At 42.1% G+C, this 24,932-nt stretch overlaps 1 protein-coding gene across 2 annotated transcripts in view; it reads right to left on the bottom strand.

Moving 5' to 3' along the window:
* The window catches only part of LOC137670686 (tenascin), a 72,844-nt gene that overhangs the window by 34,837 nt on the left and 13,075 nt on the right, over nt 1-24,932 (bottom strand). For both annotated transcript variants that reach the window (XM_068413619.1, XM_068413620.1), the window contains exons 2-10: nt 12,262-12,854; nt 9,998-11,311; nt 8,023-8,286; nt 7,058-7,173; nt 6,809-6,965; nt 5,909-6,178; nt 4,583-4,768; nt 3,787-3,876; nt 2,806-3,069 (exon numbers count right to left, since the gene is read on the bottom strand). In XM_068413619.1, the coding sequence (XP_068269720.1) occupies nt 2,806-3,069; nt 3,787-3,876; nt 4,583-4,768; nt 5,909-6,178; nt 6,809-6,965; nt 7,058-7,173; nt 8,023-8,286; nt 9,998-11,311; nt 12,262-12,724 (3,124 nt within the window). In that variant the 5' untranslated portion in view covers nt 12,725-12,854. The remainder of the gene's footprint in view (nt 1-2,805; nt 3,070-3,786; nt 3,877-4,582; nt 4,769-5,908; nt 6,179-6,808; nt 6,966-7,057; nt 7,174-8,022; nt 8,287-9,997; nt 11,312-12,261; nt 12,855-24,932) is intronic.

The following is a 24,932-nucleotide window of genomic DNA, read 5'->3' on the forward strand; positions in this document are numbered from 1 at the left end:
GAGCGCTGTTCTCCAGCCAATCCATACACCTTGATTTTATAGGAAGTGTTAGCTTGGAGGCCGTCAATCACAGCACCTAGGGATTCTCTGGGCAGGAAGGTTTCTGCAGGGGGCCCAGCTGCCAATGACACTTCCTTGTACTCCACCACAAAACTACTGTAGACTCCTGTATTTGCATACCATGAGACACTAAAGCTGTGGTCTGTTACCATTGAGACCACAAGGTCCCTCAGTGCATCCTCCTGCATCCCTGAGGCCTCTGGAGCAAGAGGGCTCCCAGAGCCCAAAAGCTCCTCTGGGTCAGGAGTCATTGCCTGCATTAGGGTTAGACTATACAGAGCTACAAAGAAACAAACAAGCAAATGGCAGTATGAAATATTCAGTCTTTCCTTTTCAGCAAAACAAAATAACATTTAGCAAACTGTTCACTTCATAAGCTTTACCATCCCTTGAATGTAGAATCATGGACATCAGTTAAAAAAAACTTTGTCACTTGAGCTGCACTTTATCCATATGAAGAGACAGAAGCACCAGAAGGGTGCCATCCTCTACTATGGAAGATTTTGTGACATGTCCTTTGCTAGGAGTTCATGAGCTCTGAACATTTCAGCTGTCTGTGTGTGGGGAGTTGACATACATAAAAAGATAACAGGAAGAATGTGAGAGGAGGCACCAACAGAAGATCTTCAGCTCTGGGGCTGAAAGAAGCTTTACCCTCAGTGGTAGAAAATTCACTATGCAAACAAATAAAAATAACGTGTGGGGAACTCCTGAATACCTGCAGGCAGAGAAGCCTGACTGAACCATCAAGAGGCTGGAAGAATATAAGATGGAAAACTGGTAATCTGGAGAAGCAAGTGAAACTCTGAAAAGAAAACCTCTCAGCCCTTCTACAGTCCCTGGCTCCCCTGTTCAGCAGGGATGGCACATACCCCTCTAAACAAAAGGGGAGAAAAGCTAATCCAGTCCTAGTCGTGCTACTGGCATTTCCCACTTCAATCATTCCTCTCTCTCCCCGGTTGCTCCAAGTACTCTCTCCAGCAGTGCAGTGGACCTGAGGTCCCCCATAGCTCTGCAAGAGAGGGTAAAACAACAAGTTTGTTTGGCTTAGCCTGAGGACTTCGGGACCTCCCAAGTACTGGGAACATGGATAAAGAGGACTGACTTGAGGGTGGACGAAAAAGTAAACTGAAGAAGAGACCTCTTGTGTTATACCCCACAGGCTTACAGAGCATTTTTGTCTCCCCATGCTCATGTGTTTGGATTTGTCCATTCCTACGCAGGAGGAAGGTCACAAAGACAGGTTATGTCAACTACTGCTGTTGCTTCCAAGGACCCTACTGCAGAGAAATCTTTGTTTACTGGCTGATCTCAGTAAAGACTTAAAACAAATACACTGGCCAGATGAATGTATTTCTAAAAAAAACCCAAAAACCAAACCAGGAAAAAGAAGCCACCTTGTGAGACTTTGGAAGCTGGTGCTGGAAAGACCAGACTGTGAAATTGTACTGCATGTTGTTTCTGCCTTTTCACCATCTAAACATACTTCCTTTCAGACCACTCAGTCTTCAGACAGATGGGAAAACAGATAACTGTGGAAAAATCAAAGCCTATTCACTTCTGCCACATAAATCTTCAGCTTCCTTTTGTATGTGTGTTCCTCAAGGCTTCCTAATTTTTCCTACATTGGGCATAGGCCTGACTTATGCATCAAACAAGGAATTCAGTACTGATGGTTTTCTGTAGGTTACACCATACCATATAACTCTCTACTGTACTGGATTACTCGACTCTGTAAAGCATTCAGAGGTTCTGCTGGCATGAACACTACCAGAGAATATGAAACCAGTTTTGATCAGATAAGGTGAATAGTTATTAATTTGTAAAATCCACAACTTCTGGCATGTGTTTACCTCATAGGTGGTCTTCAGGGAGAAAAGGATAAACACCTTGATATCTGCTAAGGACAATAATTGTAGCCCAGCTGATTCTGATTTCACTGTCTGCTTACTTATGGCATATAAGGCTTTGCCTCACAGGATTTAGCCTGAAGGCACCTAAAGATTCAGGACGTACTTGTGTTCTATACTGAGATATAATTCCGTGTGCAACAAACTTTGGATCAAAATGTTTCACAAAGAAACCTTATTCAATAAGTAGTCCACTGGTACTGGTAAAGTGGAGTGGTTTGTACAAATGGAGATGGCAGAAATGGACCCCTTCTTTGCAGACAAATGTAACAGTCATGGTGTCCAATGGAAATGGTGACTGTGACCAGATTTGTGACAGTACCCTTTCTCGCTTTTGGATAAGAAAACTGAAAAAGGGCAACATCAGAGCCCTGTTGACCCTGCTGAAGCATGATTGGTAGAGGCATGCTGTGAAGAGAATTCGTTAGGCAGGAACAAGCAATGTTGAATACATTCTGGTTGCTCTTCCTCTTAGTTTTTGGCTGTAGAAAACAAAACATGTTATAAGACATAATGCACAAAAAAGCAGCTTCATTTAAAACAAAGGATGATGTCTGCATTTCCTGCAGGACAAATAGCTGCATTCTTTGTGAGTCTTCTCAAAGGATAAGCAAGAAATCATCGAGAACATGGAGCTAAACACAGCAGGTAGGGAAATACACAGCTATCTCTCAGTTAAGTCTATCATGCTAGACAGAGGTAAGTCTGCTCTGCAGGCAGTTGATGCTCTTAAGCAGTTGCCCAGACATGGCTTATAAAATCAAGTGAATTTGTACTTGGGCTAGTCATTGCCCAATGACCTGGTGCACAGCACTCATCAAAAGCTGTTACTCACCAGTTGAACCCTTGACAGTTGTGGGTTTGCTTTTGTGTCTGCCTTTCTCCGCCACCAGACTAATGGTGTATTCTGTCCCTGCCTCCAACCCTCGCAGGATAAAAGAGGTGCTGTCCACGGGGATCTCCACTTCATTCTTCCTTCCAGAAGGGCTAACGTAAATGAGGCGATAACGATCAAACTTGGCCACTGGTCTTCTCCAGCGAAGGGATAAAGTGGTTTCAGTGGGGTCACTGACTTCCAAGTCCTTGGGGTTATCAAGATCTACAGGTTAAAAAAGCAAAGTTAAAGTGTCTCTGAACTGCCCTGGGACAGTTTTTCAGGCATCTGTAGACAAAGCAACATCTATACTGGATGTTTAGCAACAGCTCAGACTTATCCACCTTTTGGAGCTTTTGAAGCCCCGTTGCTTGATACAGGTAGAGGATGATGAAGTTCTCTTTTACAGACAAACCACACTGGAACAAATTTCCCCCACTTACACTCACTTCAGCAGGCACTGCATGAAGGAGAGGCAGAATTTAAGCTTTCAGACAATTTACCTAGGAAATGGGGGATATTGTGAGAAAAATCCTGGATTCGAAGGGCAGTCAGGACTATTGCAACCACTGAGGCTGTGCTCTTTGTCAGATCAACCTTTCGGCCATAACCACCATTCCTGCCAGAAACTCCCACAATTAGAGGATGGCCACAGTAATCAGTGTAAGTATAATTGACATTAAGGAGCTCACCTGCAAATGAAACTCCCAGAGCATTAAGAGATCCTTGTACAGGAAAAGGAAGTCAGATTCAGAGGTCAAGATCTCTAGGGAAATGTTTTTTCTTTCCCTTGATGGGAAATGTCCCATTGGTACCAAAATGAAATAAACAACTTACTAAAATATTTCTTACAGCATTACTTGGAAAGGAAAGAAATATCAGGAGTGGCTCCAACTGACTTGCTGCTTCCTCCAGAGCACAAAGGCAGATCAAGCTACTCACCAGTGCCAGCATTAATGGTAGCAGGAGCACTTTCCCTGTCCTGTCTCACTGCTGTCACTCCAATGCCATATTCAGTTCCAGGCCTCAAACCTAAGAGACGAGGAATAGAAGTATGAGTTCCTGTCCATGGAATGTGCCTAAGGGCATTTGTTTAAATAAGGAAGCCTGCATGTATGGAAGGTAAGATACATGCTTTCCTGTGTATGCAGACAATCGAGGTTTCAGTTGACCCTCTAGCTGACCTGATGTTAATAAATCTTTTTCCATGTACATGCCAAAGGACACTGTACATAATCAGAGATAGTTTCTACTTTCAAGAGCTTGCAGTATACGTACTTCTGCCAAAGAGAAGCAGGTAGACATCCATATGACATGGAGAAAGTACCATTATCTAGCCTTGCAGGCTGGTAAGGCAACTTGCAGGTACACAGAAAAAGTTGCAGACGAGCATCAGTAAATACCATCCCTACCACATGCAAAAGCCTTTTGAACTCAAGGATGTGAAGCCATCTCCACAAAGGCATGTAGCTACCTAGAACTCAGGGAACTGACTAGTGAGATTCAGAGCTGCACATGAAAGTGAAATGGCTACACACCTTCTTTGGCTAATTATCCATCTGCAGGTGTGTAAATAAACATCTCGTGTATTTTAATTTAATTGTTTGTACTCAAAATGCGTAACCTCTGCTTGTACCTCTTATGTGTAGTGACCAAAAGGACAGTTTTTCGTGACACTACTGTGCTCTAGCATGATGGCAGCGGCATGACATTAACGACAATCTCTCCATTCCCCTACCTGTGAGTGTAGCTCTGGTTGTTGCCTGGTTGCCCTTTGGCACTGTGATCTCAGCATGGTCTCCACCAGAGATGGGAGCAAACTTAATTCGATAGTTATCAATGTTTGCATGGCTGTTCTTCCACTCCAAAGTAATGCTACTGTCTGTCTGTGACACCCGCTTCAGGTTTCTTGGAGCATCCAAGTCTGTAATCAATCAACCAATAAATAAATAAATAGGAATAAATCCCTTATGACAGCAGTCTCTTATGACAGTGCTTTTCAGAAGGTGAAATGATCTATAAAGCTGAAGTAAGTTTCCTCTCACATGATACCACTATGTTCTTAACTACATCAAGCAAATTTCTTTTAGCATGAAGTGGAGAGTTCACTAGCTTTGGGAAAAAAATCAGTAGAAGAAATTCAACTTTTATCTCCTGAGACAAAAATAACATTTATAATTTTAATAGTTATTTTTTATTACAAAATAGGCTTGTGGAAAAACATATTTAGATGAAAATACTATTTTTCCTTTATAAATTCCTCAGCTTTTGAAAGGAAAAAGGCTGCTAAGAAAAAAGAATTGATCATCTCCAGAATTTCTGTTCAATATATATCTTGCATTCATGGCTGAAAGGAACTCTAAGCCTCAAAACAAAAGGTGAATATCATGTAGAAATTCAATGGGCTTTCACTGTTTGCACCTATAGTTGACTTAAATCTGAATTAACAACTACATTTTGGGATGAAAAGGGAGGTAATTCTCTATGTACCATTTACTCAGCTCCCTTAATATATCAAACCTTGATAACATGCTAAAGGACCCACACTTTCATAAAGCATTTCCAGGATCACTAAGGAGCAGAGTAAGTTTATAAAAGCATGACAGAAAACATTTGCAGAACTGAAGAATGAAAAAAAAAAAGCAAAGTTCTCTGCTAATCTTTTATGCATTTAGAAAAATAGAAATAAGGCCTTAGATGGAACAGGAACCACGGAAGATATTTAGCTCAGCAGACAGGCAAGCAATCCAGAGGAATTTGTTTCCTGAAGTAGAGTTTTATGGTATCATGAGTAAAAGCTTCTAAGTGATTTAATAACATAATTTCCATTTTCAAAATATGTTTAGATACTTGGGGGGGGGGTAGGTCTAGATATTTTGTTGAGCCAGTAAGGTATATAAGGCACAGAAAAACACTCTCCATTTTCATGTACCTCTGTAACAGCACTGATTCTGTGTGGATGCAGTAACTATTAACTCAAGCAACATGATGCAAATAGCACAGGAAGATTGATGGTGACTTCATTACCTTCCCAGAAGTTTGGATTGGTATCCAAGCCTCTTACCTGTGACAAAGACTTCTTTCATGGGGTCGCTTTCCATGTCCCCTCGACGAGAGATGAGCGTCACTTCATACTCTGTGTGCGGCCTCAGGTTTCCAATAGAATATTGGTTTTCATCTTCAGAGAGGTCAATGGTTGTCCTGTCCCCTGGAATATCCTTGGGGCCATAAGTGAGCTCTATGCCTTCAATTTCAGCCAAGGGTTTGGACCACGTGATAAGAGCTGTGGTGTCTGTGACATCTTTTGCCTCAATCTGGCTAGGGGCATCAAGCTCTGTTACAAGAGAGAAAAAGGTGTTTTTCTAAAGAAATCTTGCCAGAAAAATTATACACATTCTTGTGCTTTTAATTGCTGATTCAGAGCAAAATTAAAATGAGTAGCTTCTAACAACTGAAATTTATCTTCATTTACTTTCTTCCTTTACTTTCTATAGTTGTAGAAGAAAGTGCCAAATGGAGTCAATTCATCAGAAGTAAATTCATCAAAATACATTAGCATCAGAAACTGACAAAAGGAAAGGCAAGCAGGAACCCTACAAGATTCCCATCTGCACAACAGAATATCTCCTTTGTATAGTTTCTTCATGCAAGTATCACCAGGATGAAAAAAAAATCTAGTTCCTGTTGATGTACAATTTGAAAAAGAACAAAAGTGCATACTGCTTGCTACCCTCTAGCTAAACATACATTCCCTTTCCTCTTCAAACAGGTAATTTGGAAAGGAATTGATTTCTCCTCATGCATTCTTCATTAGCAGCTCCACTACTTCCTCCCCCACCCCGCCACCCCCCGCATCAGTTCACAGTATAGAGACTGGCTTTCTCTTTGTTTAAGAACCCCCTAGGCTCCACCAAACATCAGTTGTTTTATTGGTGGCACTACACCAAATACAGGTTGTGCTTACTTGTGGTTATCACTCTGGATAGTCCTGGTCCTCTGGTATTGTTTTTCACTATATGAAGGGATACATTATACTGTTGCCCTGGTGCCAAACCTGGCTGCATATAAGATGTCTCTGGCCTTTTCAAGCTACTGGTTATATCTCCATTATCATCCTTTTTCTGTAACACACAGAACAATCAGTTAGTGTAAATATAAAAAATCCAGGATCTTTCACTTATATATGACCTCTATACAAGAAATGCTTCCTTACCATATTACGGAAGACCAGCTCCCAGCCATCAAATGAGAAGTTCAGAGGATCCCACTCCACCTGGACAGACGTTTCTCTAACAGATTTGAATTTCAGACCTTCTGGAGCAGGCAGATCTGTGACAGAAAAAAAGGATATCATTACATGAGCAAGTTCCCACAAACAGGGCACTGGAGGTGAGACATTTTTCCACCACTATAAATATTTGCCATGTAGGTATCTGCATCTAAGATGTTTGAAACCTCTTCACAGCCACTTATTCTGTCTTTGGGGAGACATTCCTCTGACCTGTTTTACACGTCACCTTAGAGTAAAACGTGTTTTGCCCTAGAAAACTCTTTTTTTCCCTCTTGAAAGAAGCCTAGTGTGGACATTTGAAGTTAGGTGAGATAAATCCTGCCCCAGGTCTTAAAAATGAGCACAGTGACAGAAGCCAGAGAGTATCTTGTGGCTGGGATGTTTAGATGTGACTGTGGTGTGCACAATACAAAAAGGAAGATGAACAACAAATGAACAGACAGCGAGATAGAAAGTAAGTTGTGATAAAGCACAGTGAAGATGCAAAACAAATACAAACTCTGTTTTAGTCAAAACAGTTTGAATCCAAGTGATTTCGTATTGCTTTTTTACACGCTGCCATTTTTTTATATTTTTTCAGGAAGCATTACCAGATTGTAAAAATGTACCTTATTATGAAGAAGACGAGAGTCTTAATTTACAAAGACCCCATCATATTCATCGGGAGGCACTGCAGAGAGCAGAAGAGCTAGTGAACTGTACTTTTAACACAGTACTTGGTGTTGGAAAAGAATTGAAACTGAAAGTGCAGGAGGCTGTCTTTGTCCAGAACAGGAGATGAATTGAAAATAGAAAATACAAAAGAAATAATACCCTAAAAAAGGGATGCAAATAAATACATACTGCAGAATAGACAAAAGAATGAACACAGGGAATATTAAACTCACACGTTGCTACCCTGGCACTGACTGGAATACTCTTCTTGTTTTTAAGGATTGCAAAGACACGGATAAAGTATTCTACACCCGGCTCCAGTTCATGAATAGTGGCAGCTGTCTCGTTTCCTGGCACGGTGAACTGCATATCTAAGCCACCACTGCTGGTGGGGACATAGGTGATGAGGTACTCATTGACAGGATTCTCTTGCTTCCATTCCAGATTTACAGTTTTATCTGTTATGTTTGTCACAGTCAGTTCAGTTGGAGGAGACACTAGGAAGGGAAAAAAACAAAACAAACTTATAGGAAGATTTCAGGGCTCAGAAAATAATGACTTACCCAGTTTTGCATTTTCCCAGCAGCAGTTTATAAGGATCATCTAACAAACAGGGAATGGGGAAGCCATGTCACACAAATTAGCCACTTGAAGAAAGGAATGTTCAGCTGATGAAGACTACAGACATTTCCAAAAGTCATGAGCCAATTTCTACTCATACACTTGCACACAACCTATGACTGACTGTGTTCCAGCTCCTCCTCTCATGGCTACTGGGTCCCTAGAGATTCAGATGTTTAATTTGACTGCCAATAACACAGCTGGAAGTGCTGGGCTTTGGATACACAGAATTGCACAGATTTTCCAAAGTAAAATAAACATGATTATTTTTGTAAATACTTTCAATAGTTTACTCCACACTTGCACGTGCAAGAGCACAAAATGTGGCTTGGGAGTCTTCTAGAAGGAGGAGAGGAAAAATGGAATTTCTTTTCAAGGCTATCCATTGTGTTTTATAACGTTTTATACTGTTCAATGTACTCTTTGATTAATCTACAAAGATCTTCGTTCCAAAATTTCTCCCCTGAGATTTACTAAAGAAACCTACTTCTTTTATAGCGTAATGCCAAAATTTTCTATCAATTTCCATAGAGTCAGTGGTACTGGGAAACTAAGTGGCTTTACAGCTAAGTTTCCACTCCAGCTGATTTCATGATTTTACTCTAACACACACACACATATATCTATCTCTAAAAAAAATCAAGTTTTTCTTTAGCTAGAAAAAAATCTATTTGGCCAGTTGAGAGATAGCGAAGACCCCTGTAATAATCCTGAAAGCTTGCACTACAATATTTGCAACATCTGGCAATTCCATCATGCCAGTTGTCTCATACAGATCACTCAGATAGGACAAGGTTATTTTCTGTGTGTGCCTTGTCTCCACTACATCCTCTGCCTCCACCAGGGCCTCAGCTCAGAGATCTACCTTCAAAGCAAAGTCCCTGAGCCCTTGGCATTTGTCAGTGTATATTGTCAGTGCTGTGTGTTTCATTTTCAGCTCCTACAATAGTGATGGCATCGTAAATGCAAACCCCTTCCTTACCCATCCAGCACGAGACTGGGAACCAGAACCTGGCTGTAAGAAACATTTGATGCCCAGGCTCTTTATACACTGACATACATTACCTCATTCCTGCAAAGCCTTATTCTTTAGTCAAAATTCAGTCCATATTCTTTTGACTAATCCTGCTGAATATATAGTAAGAAGACTTTTGATACATCTCCCTCTTCTCCATAGCTAAAACAGTTTCTTTCAGACACATTTTTTTTAGTATCAAGAGGTACTATGAGAAACTTGAAAGGTCGTGGTGACAAATCCCAGTAAGTGCTAGCTACAGCTCCATTAACGTTGTGGTGGGAGCAAACTTGGAGATAACAAATGGACTGCACCACCATTGTCAGCCTGTTGTCTTGCTGACCACCAAAAGTCACCAGCAACCACTACGCTATATGGCCCTGAAAAGTAAGGGAGGTCAAGATCTTGCTACTGCTGGTGTTACTTCTCTGATTCGGCTGTTTGGACTCTAATAAAGAAGAGTGGCAACAGGGCCCAGCTATACAGCAAAGGTTCACAGAGCCTCCGAGGCTGCTGGATGGACACGGGGAATTACCCAGGGGAAACCATTGAAAAGGGACATTGCAACCTACCATCGGAGCAGTCATTCCCCATGTAACCATCCTCACAGACACACCGTCCGTCGATGCAGTGGCCCGCGTTGTTGCAGTCATTGGGACAGGACTGTTCACGGCAGTCCTCCCCTGTGAAGCCCTCATGGCACACGCAGCGCCCATCGATGCAGCGCCCGCGCCGGTGGCAGTCGTTGGGGCAGGACAGCTCACCACAGTCCTCCCCCGTGAAGCCATTGTCACACTCACAGCGCCCCTCCACACAGCGCCCACGGTTGTGGCAGTCTTCGGGGCAACGCAGCTCCCCACAGTCCTCCCCTGTGTACCCCTCATCACACACACACTGCCCATTGACACAGAGTCCACGGTTGTTGCAATCATTGGGGCACCGCAGCTCACCACAGTCACTCCCAGTGAATCCCTCGTGGCACACACACTGCCCATTGACACAGCGCCCGCGGTTGTTGCAGTCACTGGGGCACCGTAGCTCCCCGCAGTCCTCCCCAATGAATCCTTCGTGGCACACGCACTGCCCGTTGACGCAGCGCCCGCGGTTGTGACAGTCATTGGGGCACCGCAGCTCCCCACAGTCCTCACCCAGGTACCCCTCGTAGCAGGTGCAGCGCCCGCCCATGCAGCGTCCGCGGTTGTGGCAGTCTTTGGGGCACCTCTTCTCACTGCAGTCATCCCCCACAAAGCCCTCATAGCAGACGCACAGCCCGCTCTCGCAGCGTCCATTGCCATTGCAGTTGTTAGGGCAGGTCAGCTCCCCGCAGTCCTCCCCAGTGAAGCCCTCCTCGCAGAAGCAGGTCCCATTGACACAGCGCCCACGGTCAAAGCAGTCGTTGGGGCAGATGAGCTCGCTGCAGTCCTCGCCAGTGTAGCCCTCGTCACAGACGCACTCGTTGTCCACACAGCGCCCACGGTTGTGGCAGTTGTTGGGGCAGAGGGGCTCACTGCAGTCCTCGCCGGTGAAGCCCTCATAGCACACGCACTGCCCGCTCATGCACCTCCCATGCACGCTGCACCCCTGGGAGCAGAGCTCTTCGCTGCAGTCTGTGCCTGTGTACCCCTCAAAGCACATGCAAACCCCATCCACGCACTTGCCTTGGTCGTTACAGTCCGATGGGCAGGTAGCCTGGCTGCAATCCTCACCAGTGAAGCCTTCATTGCAGATGCATTTGCCCTGGACGCAGAGGCCCCGGTTGAAGCAGTTGCGTGGGCAGGCCGGTTCAGAGCAGTTGGGGCCTTTCCAACCAGGCTCACAAATGCAGCCGCAGATCTCGATGCTGTAGTTGCCGCGTCCACTGCAATATGGTGTTGTGTCCAGGCGACCTGTACCAACAATCCAGAAAACCCATTACTCCCCTTCGCTCTGGGATGCATTAAGCCAGTGTGGCGCACACAACCTAACAAGGGTCTGATTTTCCCAGCTCCCTGCAGAAGATAATTTTCAGAATCACTAAAGCTTTTGAATGAAAATTCCTCCTTTCTCTAGTGAGATTTAGTTTACTGGGAATGCTTTAATTCACACTAATGCCAGAGAAGAGCCCCTGCCAGCTACTTGGTAAATGAGCATGCTGGATTCCTCTGCCTTTCTCAAAATCCCTCTTCCCCTGACCGAGCAGCTTTCCTGACTGCTTCATTAGGCCATGCACCATGAAGCATTATTCACCCATTCACTGCAGAACATAAAAAGCCAGGCAGTATTCTGTATCATCAACTGTGATACCTACTCTGCTCAGAGGGACAGATTACTACTGAGAAGACCTGTGTTTTCTCTCTTGTATGACCAATCTCTTATCTCAGTTTAAAAAACAACCAGAAGGATACCTCTTTTCCCCCCTTTTCTAACTATTTGTGCTTGTCTATTGCCTTATGTCCTGCTGTATTTTTATTGGTCTCTACTAAAGAAAACTTGGAAATGAAAACTGTTACATTGGCAGCTTACTCAAGAGGACAAAATATGGAGCCAAGAGCTTGGACGGCATGAGTTTTAATCTTAACTCTAACACAGATTGTCACCATGCCCAAGTGCCGTACATGCTCAGTGCCACAGCTAGAAAGCAGCCCAGGCAGACTCTGACCCACCAATTCATAAAACTGCGAAACTATGAATGAGTGTATCTTGCAAGCTGGCCAAATACATTCCAAGTTTTGATTACGTTTCAAATTTAACAGGTTGACTTTTGCTCATTCTTGAAACAGATTTGAGTATCTACTCTAAACAAGATCTACAGCCAGCACAAGATTTTCCCCAAGAGCAGCTCCCCAGTCTGCCTTACCTTCTACTGCCTGGGAATTAGGACAGCATCCAGCCCCGCTGGCACACTGCTCCCGTAGGGAGGATACCAGCCCCTCCAGCTCCTCTAGTCTGCTCAGCAGATCCTTAATGTCTGGGGCAGCTGCACAGCCACAAGCCCGGCGGGGAATGTTAATACGGTGCGTGAAGACAATCTGGTTCCCTTCATTCACCGTGTGCTCCTCGTAATTCTTGACAGGCTCAATTTCCGCCTTCAGGTCTGCGTCACCACTCGCTGTATCCAGGTCCACAGAGCAATGGGAGCCAACAGGCAACTTAATGTTGTAGACATGGTTAAAAACCACAGGCTGATTATCCTCTGGCAAGGTCACGTTTAGCCCAGTCTCCCGCTTCTGCCGGATAATTCGTGTGATGAGTCCACCGTTGACATGCTGGTACAGCAAAGCTAAGATTGCACAGGCCAAAACCTGGGTGGGGAGTCCCATTGTGGTGTTCAGTTCCTTTTCAAAGCTGGTGGAGTCTTATATATGTTTAGCCTTTGTAGTCTGGAGCAGAAATTGGAGAGCCAGTTCAAACCAAGTCAGATATTCTTTCCTTTCCTGGCAGACTTGTTCCCTAAAAGAAGAAGGAGCAGTGTAAGTGATGAATCACAGCTACACATCCCACCAAAAGGCCTGTGACACTGAATGCACGCTGGCATCCTTAAAGAGCATGGCTGGGTGCTATTCAATGTACTATCTCACTTCACCCAAGCTGCTGAGCTTGCTCTTGTATATAATCACAATGCATTAACTTGTTTTCCAGGATCTCAGTGTGCTTATGAGCAAAATGTCACAAGACATGAATCTTGAAGGAAGTTACTATTATTTCCAATTCAGAGCAGGTACAGTGGAGTATGGAAGGTTTAACTGCCTCACGCAGAAGATCAGAGCAAAGAAGCCTGCTGGGTCTCATCTCAACTGAAAACACTACTTTCAGACAGAGGTGGATAAAATAGATCTATGTTCTGCTGTGATTCAACTAATGTTAGAAGTCTGTATTTCCTTCACCATTAGTCCACTGCTTGAAAGCTCCTGAAGGCTGGATCATGTAAGAAACCTGAGACATTATCAAAGGCATATCAACACCCCTAAGCTCAGTGCAGCCCTTTTCCATATGCTTTAAATTATTCTGATTGCTTAGGAATCTAAAGTCCAGGGCTTGTAGCCCAATAATAAGTTTCTCTATACTGATGATTTGCCTACAGCGTGAAGATAAATGGAGCTCTCTGGAGAGCACTGCAGGTTGAAGGTTCTGGTGTCAGTGCTTGTATCATAGCTATCAATATTTTAGCATAGGAGCAGTGAGACACAACAGGGGAGACAAACTGTAGGAAACAGCAATAGAAATACATGTGCGCACACTCACACGAAAAAGGGAGAGGAAAAGAAATCCTTTAATCATCTAAGTCCTTCAAGAAAGAGAGAAAGCTTTACATCAATACAGGTGTAAAAAAAGTCTTTTTAGCAACCAAGATGCCTTTTCATTAGGCAACATTTCCCGCTGCCTTATCTTTCATCACCTATAATACAATAGCTCGCTTACGGTTACAAGCACCTGGCTGGGCTGCACTAGCTCTTCCTGAAACTCTTTCTTTTCAATTACCTTCCATATTTCCTCTTCCTCCTCAGTCTGTACCTTTCAAATGATATGAGCCAGGGGAGCTGAAAGACATCTATTGACTTCCATGCAGAATCAACCCTTCAGCTTGTAGAGTAAGAAGCAAAAGCAGATAATGGACTGACTAAACAAGTGCACCTAATAAATGTCATCTTAGCATTTGTTTTTCTTTCTACTCCCAGAAAAGCTTGGTTAAATGGTTAGGTCAGTGACTGTGCTTTCACTAGTTGTAAGCTAGTGAAATGCCAGTAACGGAGGAAACAGCAATTTATTCTCTAAACACCACGGTTTTGATGATAATTCATTTGTCAGATGGGAGACTAGCTTCTTCCACCCTTCTGTTTCCCTCGAAATGTAGAGATGATTTTTTTTCCCACGCTATCCCGGCTGTTTTTGTGAAAAAATGACAATAATACATTAGAGGCTTTACTGAAGTTAATTTTTTTGTAGACAATGTTGAGCTCACAAAGAGTGAACTTCACCCTTTTATATTGGGGAATAAATCAGAAGTAAACAAGTAGCAGTGGAGGATTTTTTTTCTTGTCATGCAAAAGCATTCAGCTTTAAGCCATTTCTAACACTTAACCCATTTGTTCAAATATGTCTGCAGCCCCTGTCTGCACCAGAAGAGATCACAAGGTAGCTAATAAAGAATAACAGAGACATACATGCTCCACGTCTCATTTGTGATTCAGGCCAACCCCTAAATTGTGTTGCCAGTTCATGAAACATGTTCAGGACAGTATTTGAAGTGGCATTTTACTCTCAAGCACTCCCACTCGGGGTTTGCAGATTGCTTTCCATGCAATGCAATTCCATGTACTATACATTTTTGCCCTGAGACAAGGTCGTATGGCTAAAATTGGTGCCTAATTCTCAAGTAATTATTTAAGGGACAGGCTGCTTGACAGATGCATCGCCAATGGAAAATGGAACAAACTGGAAGCAGCTCTGCATCTAATTCTCACCGAATTTTAGTGAAAGTTGAGCATCAATTTCCTTATGGCTTTCATAAATCCCAACCTTCAAGAATATGGTTCTTGCCCAAACCAAGAAAATTGATTGTAGTTTTTTCTGCTGACTGACGTGAGTTTACATATCATTTTATGACAATACAAACCGTGATTTTTTTAATATGCCTGGAAAATGAAAAACCTACTTCTCACAAGAACCACTGTCACTGTTACCTTCACTATTGATTAAAGCCACATGAACATCATAACTTTCACTGGATAGTCATTACATTAGAGTTAGCCAAGCCTCTCAGCCTACAGATGATACTGGAAGACTTAATGTATCTTGGCTGACATCCTTTTGAAGTCTATGAAGAAGCATTCCCCAGTGTCTGATCTGTGACTTCTGTGTTCTGACACCTAGTGTGATGTCTGAGCTAATTCAGATTAGGTGTTTCTCATCTGATCTGCCAAGGACCCAGCATGATTAGCTGAGTTCCACTCCTAAATCGGAGATCTATAAAACAAGATACCTTCATACAATTATTTATACATTACACATATTTTTGGCTGGAAGAACAAAGATGACATCCTTCTTTCCAACTCCCATCTCTCAAACCTATCTAAACAACAGCTCAGACCTCAATGGACCACCCAGGAGGAGGCTGTTCTAGAGAGAAATGGAAGCCACATCAACTGTCAGGCTCTGTTGTTCCTTCATTTTTCCCCATCTTCTTCCCTTCAGAATGGTTCATGTAGACTATATTTTAAACTTGCTTCTTGGAGACATCCTCTCTATGTTTTCTTTGCAGACATGGGCTGCTGGATTATTTACAGACACCTATAAGTCTTGCACCAAGAGTTTGCAAAAGAAGATGACCCTTCTTATCATGAGTTTGGCCTTGTTGTAATACATACAAAAGGAGCTGGGTGATGTTTGTACCATCTCTCTCAGATATGTTGAGAGGCTTGTATGACCAAGAATGTGTCCATTTTTACAAAGTTTGTCTAATAAGGAATATTACTCACCGTTATGAACTGTGCCCCTCATGCCTTCTTGCTGTCCTAACTACAACACAACTGCTTCAAAAATCTTGGCAGTATTTTTGTGGTTGGTCTGCAAAATATTCTGCTTGTCATGCAGAATAAAGTCTAGCACCTCCTGTTCTCCCAGTCTGATCACTGGCATCTTCCCATGGCCATCACTCTCATTGGGCAAGAGTTATCTTTTACTTCTCTCCTTGCACAGCATCTCACACCAGAGAGCCTATGCCTGTTCCCTTAGGCACAACCACAGTATAAATAAAAGGTGCTGTAGCCTCTCACACGTGTCTTAAATTTCCTTGATCAGGAGTGACTTCCTGCAAGACTGAATTTTGCAGTCATGTCACTTAATGAGTTGCATACTGGCACCAGATAAAAAATTGATCCAAGAGTGTATCTCTCAGAGTCATCTGAGGCCTGCTGTGCACATCTTTGCTTCCAAGAACACTTAGGTAGGCTTACCCACCTGAGTGCAACTTGTGCAGGTACAGGCTGAGCAATGAAACCTTGGATCACTAACACTGGATGCACCAGCTATCATCGTAAGAGTACTTTTTTTTCAAATTGTGCGAGTTCTTCTTCAAAGCACATAAACTTAATGAGTGATACATATGAAATTGTTGGTCCAGGTGCTGCGGATAGAGATGTCATTCTTTCTCTGATAAAAGTGCTGTATGTATCAACGCGACATGGGAAGAGGATAATGGCTCTGCCACCGGGGCAGTAATAGTATTGATAGTTTGGAATCTCTGCAAGGAGAGTTGGGTTCAAGTTCAAGTCAGAAGACTATGAAGATAATATACATTTTTTCATCCCAGCCACAGGCTAAACTTGCTGTCTCCTCTTTACTCCTCTGTCTTGGCTGGCTCAGAGCATGTTACTATTCACTTTAGAGTTTCTTTGGCCTATTAACAAAAACAGAAACTACGAATTGAGAAGCTAATCATGGCATCGATGCAGTACCAGCTGATGTAGAAAAAGTTTCAGGAAAAAAAATATTTCTTGTCTTGTACAAACACTAACTGTAAAAGTTAGATGTTATTGAAATAGAAAAAAAAGACCGTTCCTAGAAAAACACTCCTTAAAAACCTGATCACTAGCTCGTAATACTCTTAATAATATCTTGTGGAAGTAAGATGGACTGTCAAAAGCACAAAGGAAAGGAATAATTTTCATTTCTACTGCAGCCCTTTCATCTGAGGATCTGAAAGCACATCACAGTCTGGCTGTCAAAAGCTGCAAAAATGTTAGGGTTATTTTTTTGTTTAGACATTCCCCTCTTCCCCCCGCCCCTGACATCAGAATTTTTCAGGACCTTTCCATTTAATTAGAAATTTGTTTCTTAATAGGAAATTTTCAATCAATCCTGAAAAAACCCAGGAATCCTGACTCCCAGGGAATATTAAGCAGAAGTAATGTATGAATATTTTCCTTCCCCAAAGACATATTTGCTGGAAATCAGCAGGTGTGAGAAACTAAATTAATGTTTGTGTAGTTTAAAGTTCTGGTGTACCACTCCAGTCTCTCTTGCCAATTCAGGAGTGGCAGAGTTGTGAGATGATTTGTGTGTACGCGGAGTGATAAATATGCAAATGAGAACCCTGGGTGATTTTAACCAAAACAGATTGCCGCAATGAAAAAATTGAGGTGTTTAAAAGTATCTCAGCTGTCCTTCTTAAAGGAGGCAGAAGGCTGATTAGATTTGCTCAGACACCCTCTACATGTCATGACTTGGAAATTAGACTTGAAGGCAGGAAAAAAAAAAAAAGAGAAAAAAGGAAACAATTTCCTCTCTAAACAGACACTTCCAAGGTTACAGCAAGAGAGATGAAATATTTTCAGCATATATTGGATTCAAGCACATCTTGTTAAAATCTGCATAAAAGTAGCAATGGGCTGGATTCTGACAGAGAGAGACTCTCAGCTGGAGAAGAGCCACAGCCCTCTACAGAAAACACAAACCAGTGCACTTTGAGGTTTGTTAATTGCTAACCCCAAAATAGTTTTCTGTGATCTGCTAACTGAAGAGACTTTATGTTTCAATGATTTCCACCAAGGCATGATCCGGCCATCTGTTGCCTCAAGACTGGAGTATCCAGCAGTGCACGTGTATAAGCACTGGCATCATGATATCATAGTGCTCTTCTCTTTATCTATTGCCATACAGACAAAAGAGCCACGTTAGGAATTGGATCTGGCCTGGAATACTCCTTCTTTGCAGACACAGGGAATTTGTGCATTTTCTACAAGGAATACAAGCAGTGCTATTACAGAGGATTAATACATTGACACTGTCTGCCAGAGTGCGTTTTTACAAGGCAAGGCTTCAAAAGATGCAACCTTTTAAAGAAAAAGTGCTAATGTAGCTTTGCCAAGAGCGTGTGACTCTTGAGGCTTCAGGCATCTTCTCAAACACAGATGGATTAAGTCTGAAGTAAATTGAAATGTTCTTAAAGAAAGAGACTGGGGGGGGGGGGGGGCCTGAAAGTTTTGACATGGCAGGCCAAAACACGAACAGTTCTGACTTCATCATCTCTCACTGCTGTTTCCATACATTCATAACTACGGAAAATAATTTTCTTTCCATTCCCAATTCCAACGGGGCAAAGGAATCAGCAGAGATACTCACTGTAGGTCAAACTACATTAAATCCCAGTGGAAAGCAGAAATTTATAACAGTTCTACACCATCAGTACTGAATCTTTCCAGCAGAAATGATCAAAGCCAAATTGTTGCTTTTTTTTTTCTTCTTTATTTACTTTGTATTCATTCTAAGGAGAAGAATTTTAAGGCAGCCAAATCTCGAGTAATTCAGAAAATCCATTATATTCCCCAAGGCTTACAGAGAAGATGTGTGCAAAGAAATGTTGCAGTTGTTTCAACACCAATCAAACACCACAGATATGAATAGATCCTCAGGATGTGGAGCTCCAAAGGGAAATACTCATAATTCAGAAATTTTCTTCAAGGTCTTAAATCGACTGCATAAAGAGAGGAAGAGAGGATCATAACTATGAAAGAAGAAAGAAAGAAGCTGATCCCTCGTTCTCAAAAGTTCTAACAGATAAAATGCAGTGTGATAAGCTGTGAAGACTTACATCTAATCTATATTCAAACAACTTCACTTCTACCTTCGCGGCCAGTTCATGAAGAAAAAATGTCCTGCATATACTCTAGTTTTCTATATAAAAAAAATCCCACATCTGGAAAATCTGCAAACAACTATGGATCTGGACTCAGTGAAAGGCACCGATTTGAAAGCCCTTACCACCCCACCCTGCTCCAGATTTGCAGAACTAACTTATTCCTGGAAGTTAAAAGGAAAGAAAGGCATTGACCAAAAAAGATCTTGCTGTCTGTGGATGTCCAACAACAACAAAAAAGAGGGAGAAAGCAGCCTCTGCAACAACTGCATGGAGAAAGAGGCAAGAGGAAACAACTGGTAAGGAAGTTTTAAAACACGTTTGTTTAACTAGAGAAGTATGAAGTCTAAAGAGACGAGGTGGTATAGGTACAAAAATCTACTTTCTGTTACCAAAGTGATTCAGTGATGTCCATAGCCCCAGAACAAGGGCCCTATGGCATCCATGTGTGCTGTAGGTGTGGCAGACCTTTTTCTCCAAGAGATTTTGTAATTATAGCAGACAAACAAAGCGCCATTCCTCCATTTCAAATATGGAAAACTGAGACACAGAGGCCAGCACCAAGACATGCCAGGTTCTAGAAGCCTCTGCATTTCAGCCTAAGTGTTTTAACAACTGCTAGACTGATGAAGCTGATCCAGCTTTTCTTAGTCCCACCACAGCAGTTCAAACACAAGCACCTTGCAGAAGGCATTTATAGCACCTTACAGCACCAGACCCTAATCCCATACTTTCCTTTTCATGAGTCTGCCTTTATGACTTAAATCCTTTTTATTTAAGGGCAAACTGGCAGTTTGTGTTTAACATGGGTGAGCACCCGCAACTCAGAGCTCTGGATACACCCTGAAGCCACCTGTATTTCATGTGCTGGCACTGTACATTTAAAAGCAGCCCCCTTCATGGGACTGAGAACACTTACAAATATGGGCACTTCGAATGGAGAGATGGGAACTGATTTTCACACATAATTCATGACTGATTTCTGAGCTCTCAGATTAGAGTTTTCATGTGCAGGATGCATCCATCATACATTCTGAGGACCTGTCCATGCCACTAGAATACTAATATAAACAAAATTAATTGTAAATTTACCATAAGTGAACCCTACAGTAGATCCTAGTGATCACTAAAATTATGGTCAGATTTATACCTCAGACTGTTTCAAAGAACAGCAATCAAAACAAATACACGTATTTTTTGCCCCATCCAGCCCCTGAGGTCCTGCATTAAACATCACTCAGCTAAGCATGAACTCTTCACTCCAGTTAATTTTTCATCTTGTCTTCAGCTCTTAGATGACTTTTCTACTTCAGGGAAGCGATATAGTTTCTGGTTCACAGATCCTCCTGTACATCATCTTTAAATAAAACCATTTTGATTCATTTTGTAGCCTCCGCCCATTCTACCTTGGCTGAAAAGCATATAGAAAGGGCTTTGCCGAGGCTGTTTTGGAAGGAATTTTAATTAATTGCTTTGTGTACAATTTAGAATTTAGCAAAGGCTCATATTTCAAAGCCATCAGCATGACAGTGCCACAAAAGGGGAAGCAAAAATAACCCACTGAAGCCAACATCCACAAAAATGTGAAAGAGCTATGGTAAATTCTGAATGATAAGCATAAAAGGAGCACCATGAGAGACTAAACCTTCTGTCATACAGTGACTATTTTGAGTTAAATTAGCATGATTATTCCATTATAAACTATTTTGTTTCAAAAGTTTTGTACTCTTAGCCACGGAAAATCTCTCTGGGTCTAGCCTTGTTCAGAATCTCAGAGAGAGAACAGACCTTTCCAAACTAAACAATGAGTTTGGCTGGTTTTCAAAGCAGAGCAAAAGTTCAGAGATCAGAGGTGGTCTTCTTCCAGGATCAGTAACACCTTTGATCAATAAAGTATTAAATATAATGAGCAAATCTCATGAATTAAATGAAAAATTAAGTCAGCTGGCAGAGACACAGCTGGGAGAAAATGACTGCTGAAAACATACAATAATTAAACAGAAGTGAAAAACAGATTATGTGATGAGGTGCCTGCAACAACAGGATATTGAACTCAACAACCAAGAGGTGCTTTCCAGTTTCATAGGCCTAAAAACTTTTTTGATTTATGTTTCTTAGGAATTACCTTGGCTGATGATAAGAAAAACAAAGAAATTCTGCCTGAACATAGTACTGCTGCTATTGCTATTCCATCATGAGCAAAAGAGCAAGAACTCAGAGGAGAGCCAGGTGTGTGGAATGGCGCTGTGCTGGGACTTGTGAGATCTGAGGTCATTCCTAATTTCTGGCATGAGTTTAGCCTACTCAATTATCATCCTGATTTCTATTAAGTCTATAGGACATTTACACACTAAACAAAGTGCAAATAACTAAATTAAATTACTTAATTCTTTTTATGTTTCTAATTGTTCCTCTAGACAGATTCTTCAGTTTAGCCCCTATGTAAAAGACTTTCTTTACTCTCAATTTTTCTACCTAAATTCTATGATCTTAATGCCAGAGGTTGTCTCTTAATGCATTTATGTACTGCCTATATTAGAGGAAGCCCCAAGTGTGTTAAACAATAGTAGCCAAGTAGCTACAGTTCTTAAAAAGGTTCAATCACAGTCATCTTCTAAACAGGCCACAGATAAAGAGTCGACAAGACTGATGGTGAAAATGGCAAATGAGATGCCTTTGGAAATTATAAAATCTGGCTAGAGCAGAGCTGTGCTGAAACAACTACCATGTTGTTTAGGGCTGCTGGGTTTAAGACACTCTTGTTAAAGCCATGCTTACACAATTATTTATAGAATAAACTCAATGCTTCCCTTGGAGCCATTCCAGAGGTTAGCCACCATTGGAGGAAATTAAATAACAAACCTGTGTTTAACATTGTTAAAAGAAGATTAGTCTATGGAAATGCTTTGTGTTACTATAAGGAGTTTTCCATTTCACTGTGTTGGGGTGGGGAGCAGGCAGCGATGGCCCCTGCCGCAGTTTGCACAGCCAGCAGTGCAGGGCAGCACACCTTCTGCTCTGCTCACTGCCCAGGCACAACTCCTGCAGGACGCATGAGGGGCCACTACCCCTGAACGTTGCCTCCTGCAGATAACTTCAAAGTTGTACGTTTGGGCTGTCATGCTAAAAAGCAGCCTGTGTCCCTTAAAGAATGTAAAGGCACAGCATGTATTGTAACATGATGCTTTCGTAACAGCTTGAACCTTCATTTAATCAAAACGATCATGAATATCAATTGCAAAACCTGAAGAACAAGGGTTTTCAACATCTCTTGTCCCACAAAACAAGTGTCACAAGTGTTATGCAGAATTCACGTTCACAGGATCAGACCCTAAGGAAAAGGCATCTCCTGAATCCTACACTATCCCAGCTTCTCTTGGCTTGTGTCAAAGCTTTATAGTATTTAAACACAGTTGCTTATATGAGAAGCATCCAATGTGGCATTACGTAATAGTTATACATAGCCTACCAGACTCAGGAAGAGACCCGTGCTAAACACAGGAATCAAAAGCTCTTAATAACTCATTTTTGGTACCACCAGAATTAATAAAATTATCTTAGTTCAAAATGAATGAAGATAATTGCTGAGTGACTTAGATGCAGAATTAATCAGACCATGCTCATAACTGGGTGTTTAATCTCTCATGTAATACACTGTTAAATGTGCATAATTAGAAACAAATAAATGACACATCTCAGTCTGAGTTGCAGATGTGTTGCCTTCCAGCATGCTCATGGCTCAGTCAGGAGCCACAGATAACGTGGCTTATACCAAATATGCCTCCATCCTGTGACTTGGCAGGATCTTGCCTTTTTAGTTAATTTTACTTCAACAACTGCAGAAGCCTTTCCTGCTGACCATAAGGGCTCTGCTGCTATCCCATGTCCAGCAAAAGCGTGCCAGGGTGGGAGGCTGCACTGCTCTCCATGTCCTGCTCTTCATTCACATCAGCGATACAAGCTGTCTTTACACCCAGACAGCTTTCAAAGCATCTGGCTAGAAATTTGCATTCTTCCTGAGAAGTGCCTTCAAAAAGGATATTGATGCTGTCCAATATTTGGTGCTAGAAACCCTGAGAGCATCGAGGTGTCACTTCTTGCATATTAGGGAGGGATGCATGCCACCTTCTGGCAAAGGGTTCATCTCGGGAGCGCTGTGTGTGACCCCAGGAGCATTCCCAGCTCGTGGCTGCCAAGGCTCTGAGCACCCAACAAAACCAACACAGACAATGGGAGCTGTGAGCGAAAACCAGACTTGCTCTGCGACTGCAAGCCTGTGCCAGAGCTCACTGGTTCCAGGAGGGCAATGGCCCAAAGGCACGGTCCAGCCACCAGCTTTTGAGGGCACGGCAGGCTATTTGTGACCAGGAAAATCTGCCTCTTGGGCTGAACTTCCATACGTGTTTAATCCCAGTGACAGAGGAAGACATTGGCAAAGTATAGGCCCTGCCGAGTAGAGGCAAATAAAGCACTTCGCTGCAAACAGAGCCTAACATTTATTTTGGGTGCGCAATGGAGTCTGCATTCATGTGATAGAGTAACCCTGTGGATGAGGTCATGTGTTCCTCTGAAGGGGCTTCTTTGTACCTCGGGTTAGTTAGCAATGCTTTTTCTGTTATCAAGCATCTGATTAAACTCACAAAAGAAGGGTCTTTAAAAAACACTCTCAGGCAGAATTGAGAAGTGAATAAATAAATTGGGTTTTTTTTCTTTTCATTTTATCCGACAGGAAAGGGATAGAGGAATAAAATGGGAAAGGGGCACAAGAAAGGGATTCACTGTTCTCAGATGACAGAACAAAGGTCTTAATCTATTTTCAAATTTTCTACAGAGCCCAGCCCTGTGGCAGATACTAGTTATACACATCCACGTGGCAAATTTCACCTTGAAGGATCACAGTGCACTATCCAAATAGCACAAGTCTCCCAGAAGCCATCCTACGCCTCTCACTGCTGGAGTGACACAGCACCTACTTTCTCCGTCAGTGAAATCCTTACCAAAACACTGGGATTTTGTTACATTGTGGGGAAGGTAAACTAAAATGTGCCCCCAATTTTTATTTGACTTGAAGAAAGACAGCCCTTTTAATGAGAATATTTTGTCCTGCAGCTCAGATAACTTTTGCAATGCTTTGTAGTACCCCTTACCATGTGGCAGGAACACCAGCTCAGCTCTGACAGCAGGGAAGGACTGAGTTATAACTAAATCATTACTAGCCTCCCTTGCAGGACACACACCCAAGGATCATCTTAGAATGTGAAGTTTAAGAAGAACAAAGCTCAAGCTGTTTTGCACTGATTTATCTGTGAGCACTCAAAGATGCTTATAAACTGTAAGATATCTGCTGTTAAATACCTGTACTTATTAGAATTACATTATTTCAGATTAGTTATTTGGCGGCATCAGTGATCCCCTATATTAGAAAAAAATTAACTCAGTTCCACTCATTCTGGATTATTTCATTCAGTATTTCCCTGTCCTCTCCATTGTATGTCTGAGCAACCAAACAGACATATAAAGGTTGGCTCTATAAAGAGAGCACTATAAAACAACCGTGACCAAGTGATGATAAAGTAACATGTACAAGTGGTTGAAAGTTTTTTCACAACACATGTTGTGCCATTGAAAGATGCCATTTTTCTTTCAATTCTGAAATCTCAGCAAGAAGAAAACTAAAATATAGTCAGCAGTATTTCAGGAGTTCCTTTTCTCAAGAATAAATTCCATACTACCCTGAAAAACCTTTCTGAGGAAATCTTTGAAACCAGTAATTTTTCTGCTATGGCTTGCTTTGAACAAAATGGTCTTTTTAAAAGAATAACCACCTCAATCATTTCTTCAACCTCCTTTTTCTAATAAAACACAGAGCAGCCCAGACTTCAATTACTAAGTGA

This window comes from Nyctibius grandis, chromosome 16 (genome assembly GCF_013368605.1).
Source record: "Nyctibius grandis isolate bNycGra1 chromosome 16, bNycGra1.pri, whole genome shotgun sequence".
In the NCBI taxonomy this organism is placed as follows: domain Eukaryota; kingdom Metazoa; phylum Chordata; class Aves; order Nyctibiiformes; family Nyctibiidae; genus Nyctibius; species Nyctibius grandis.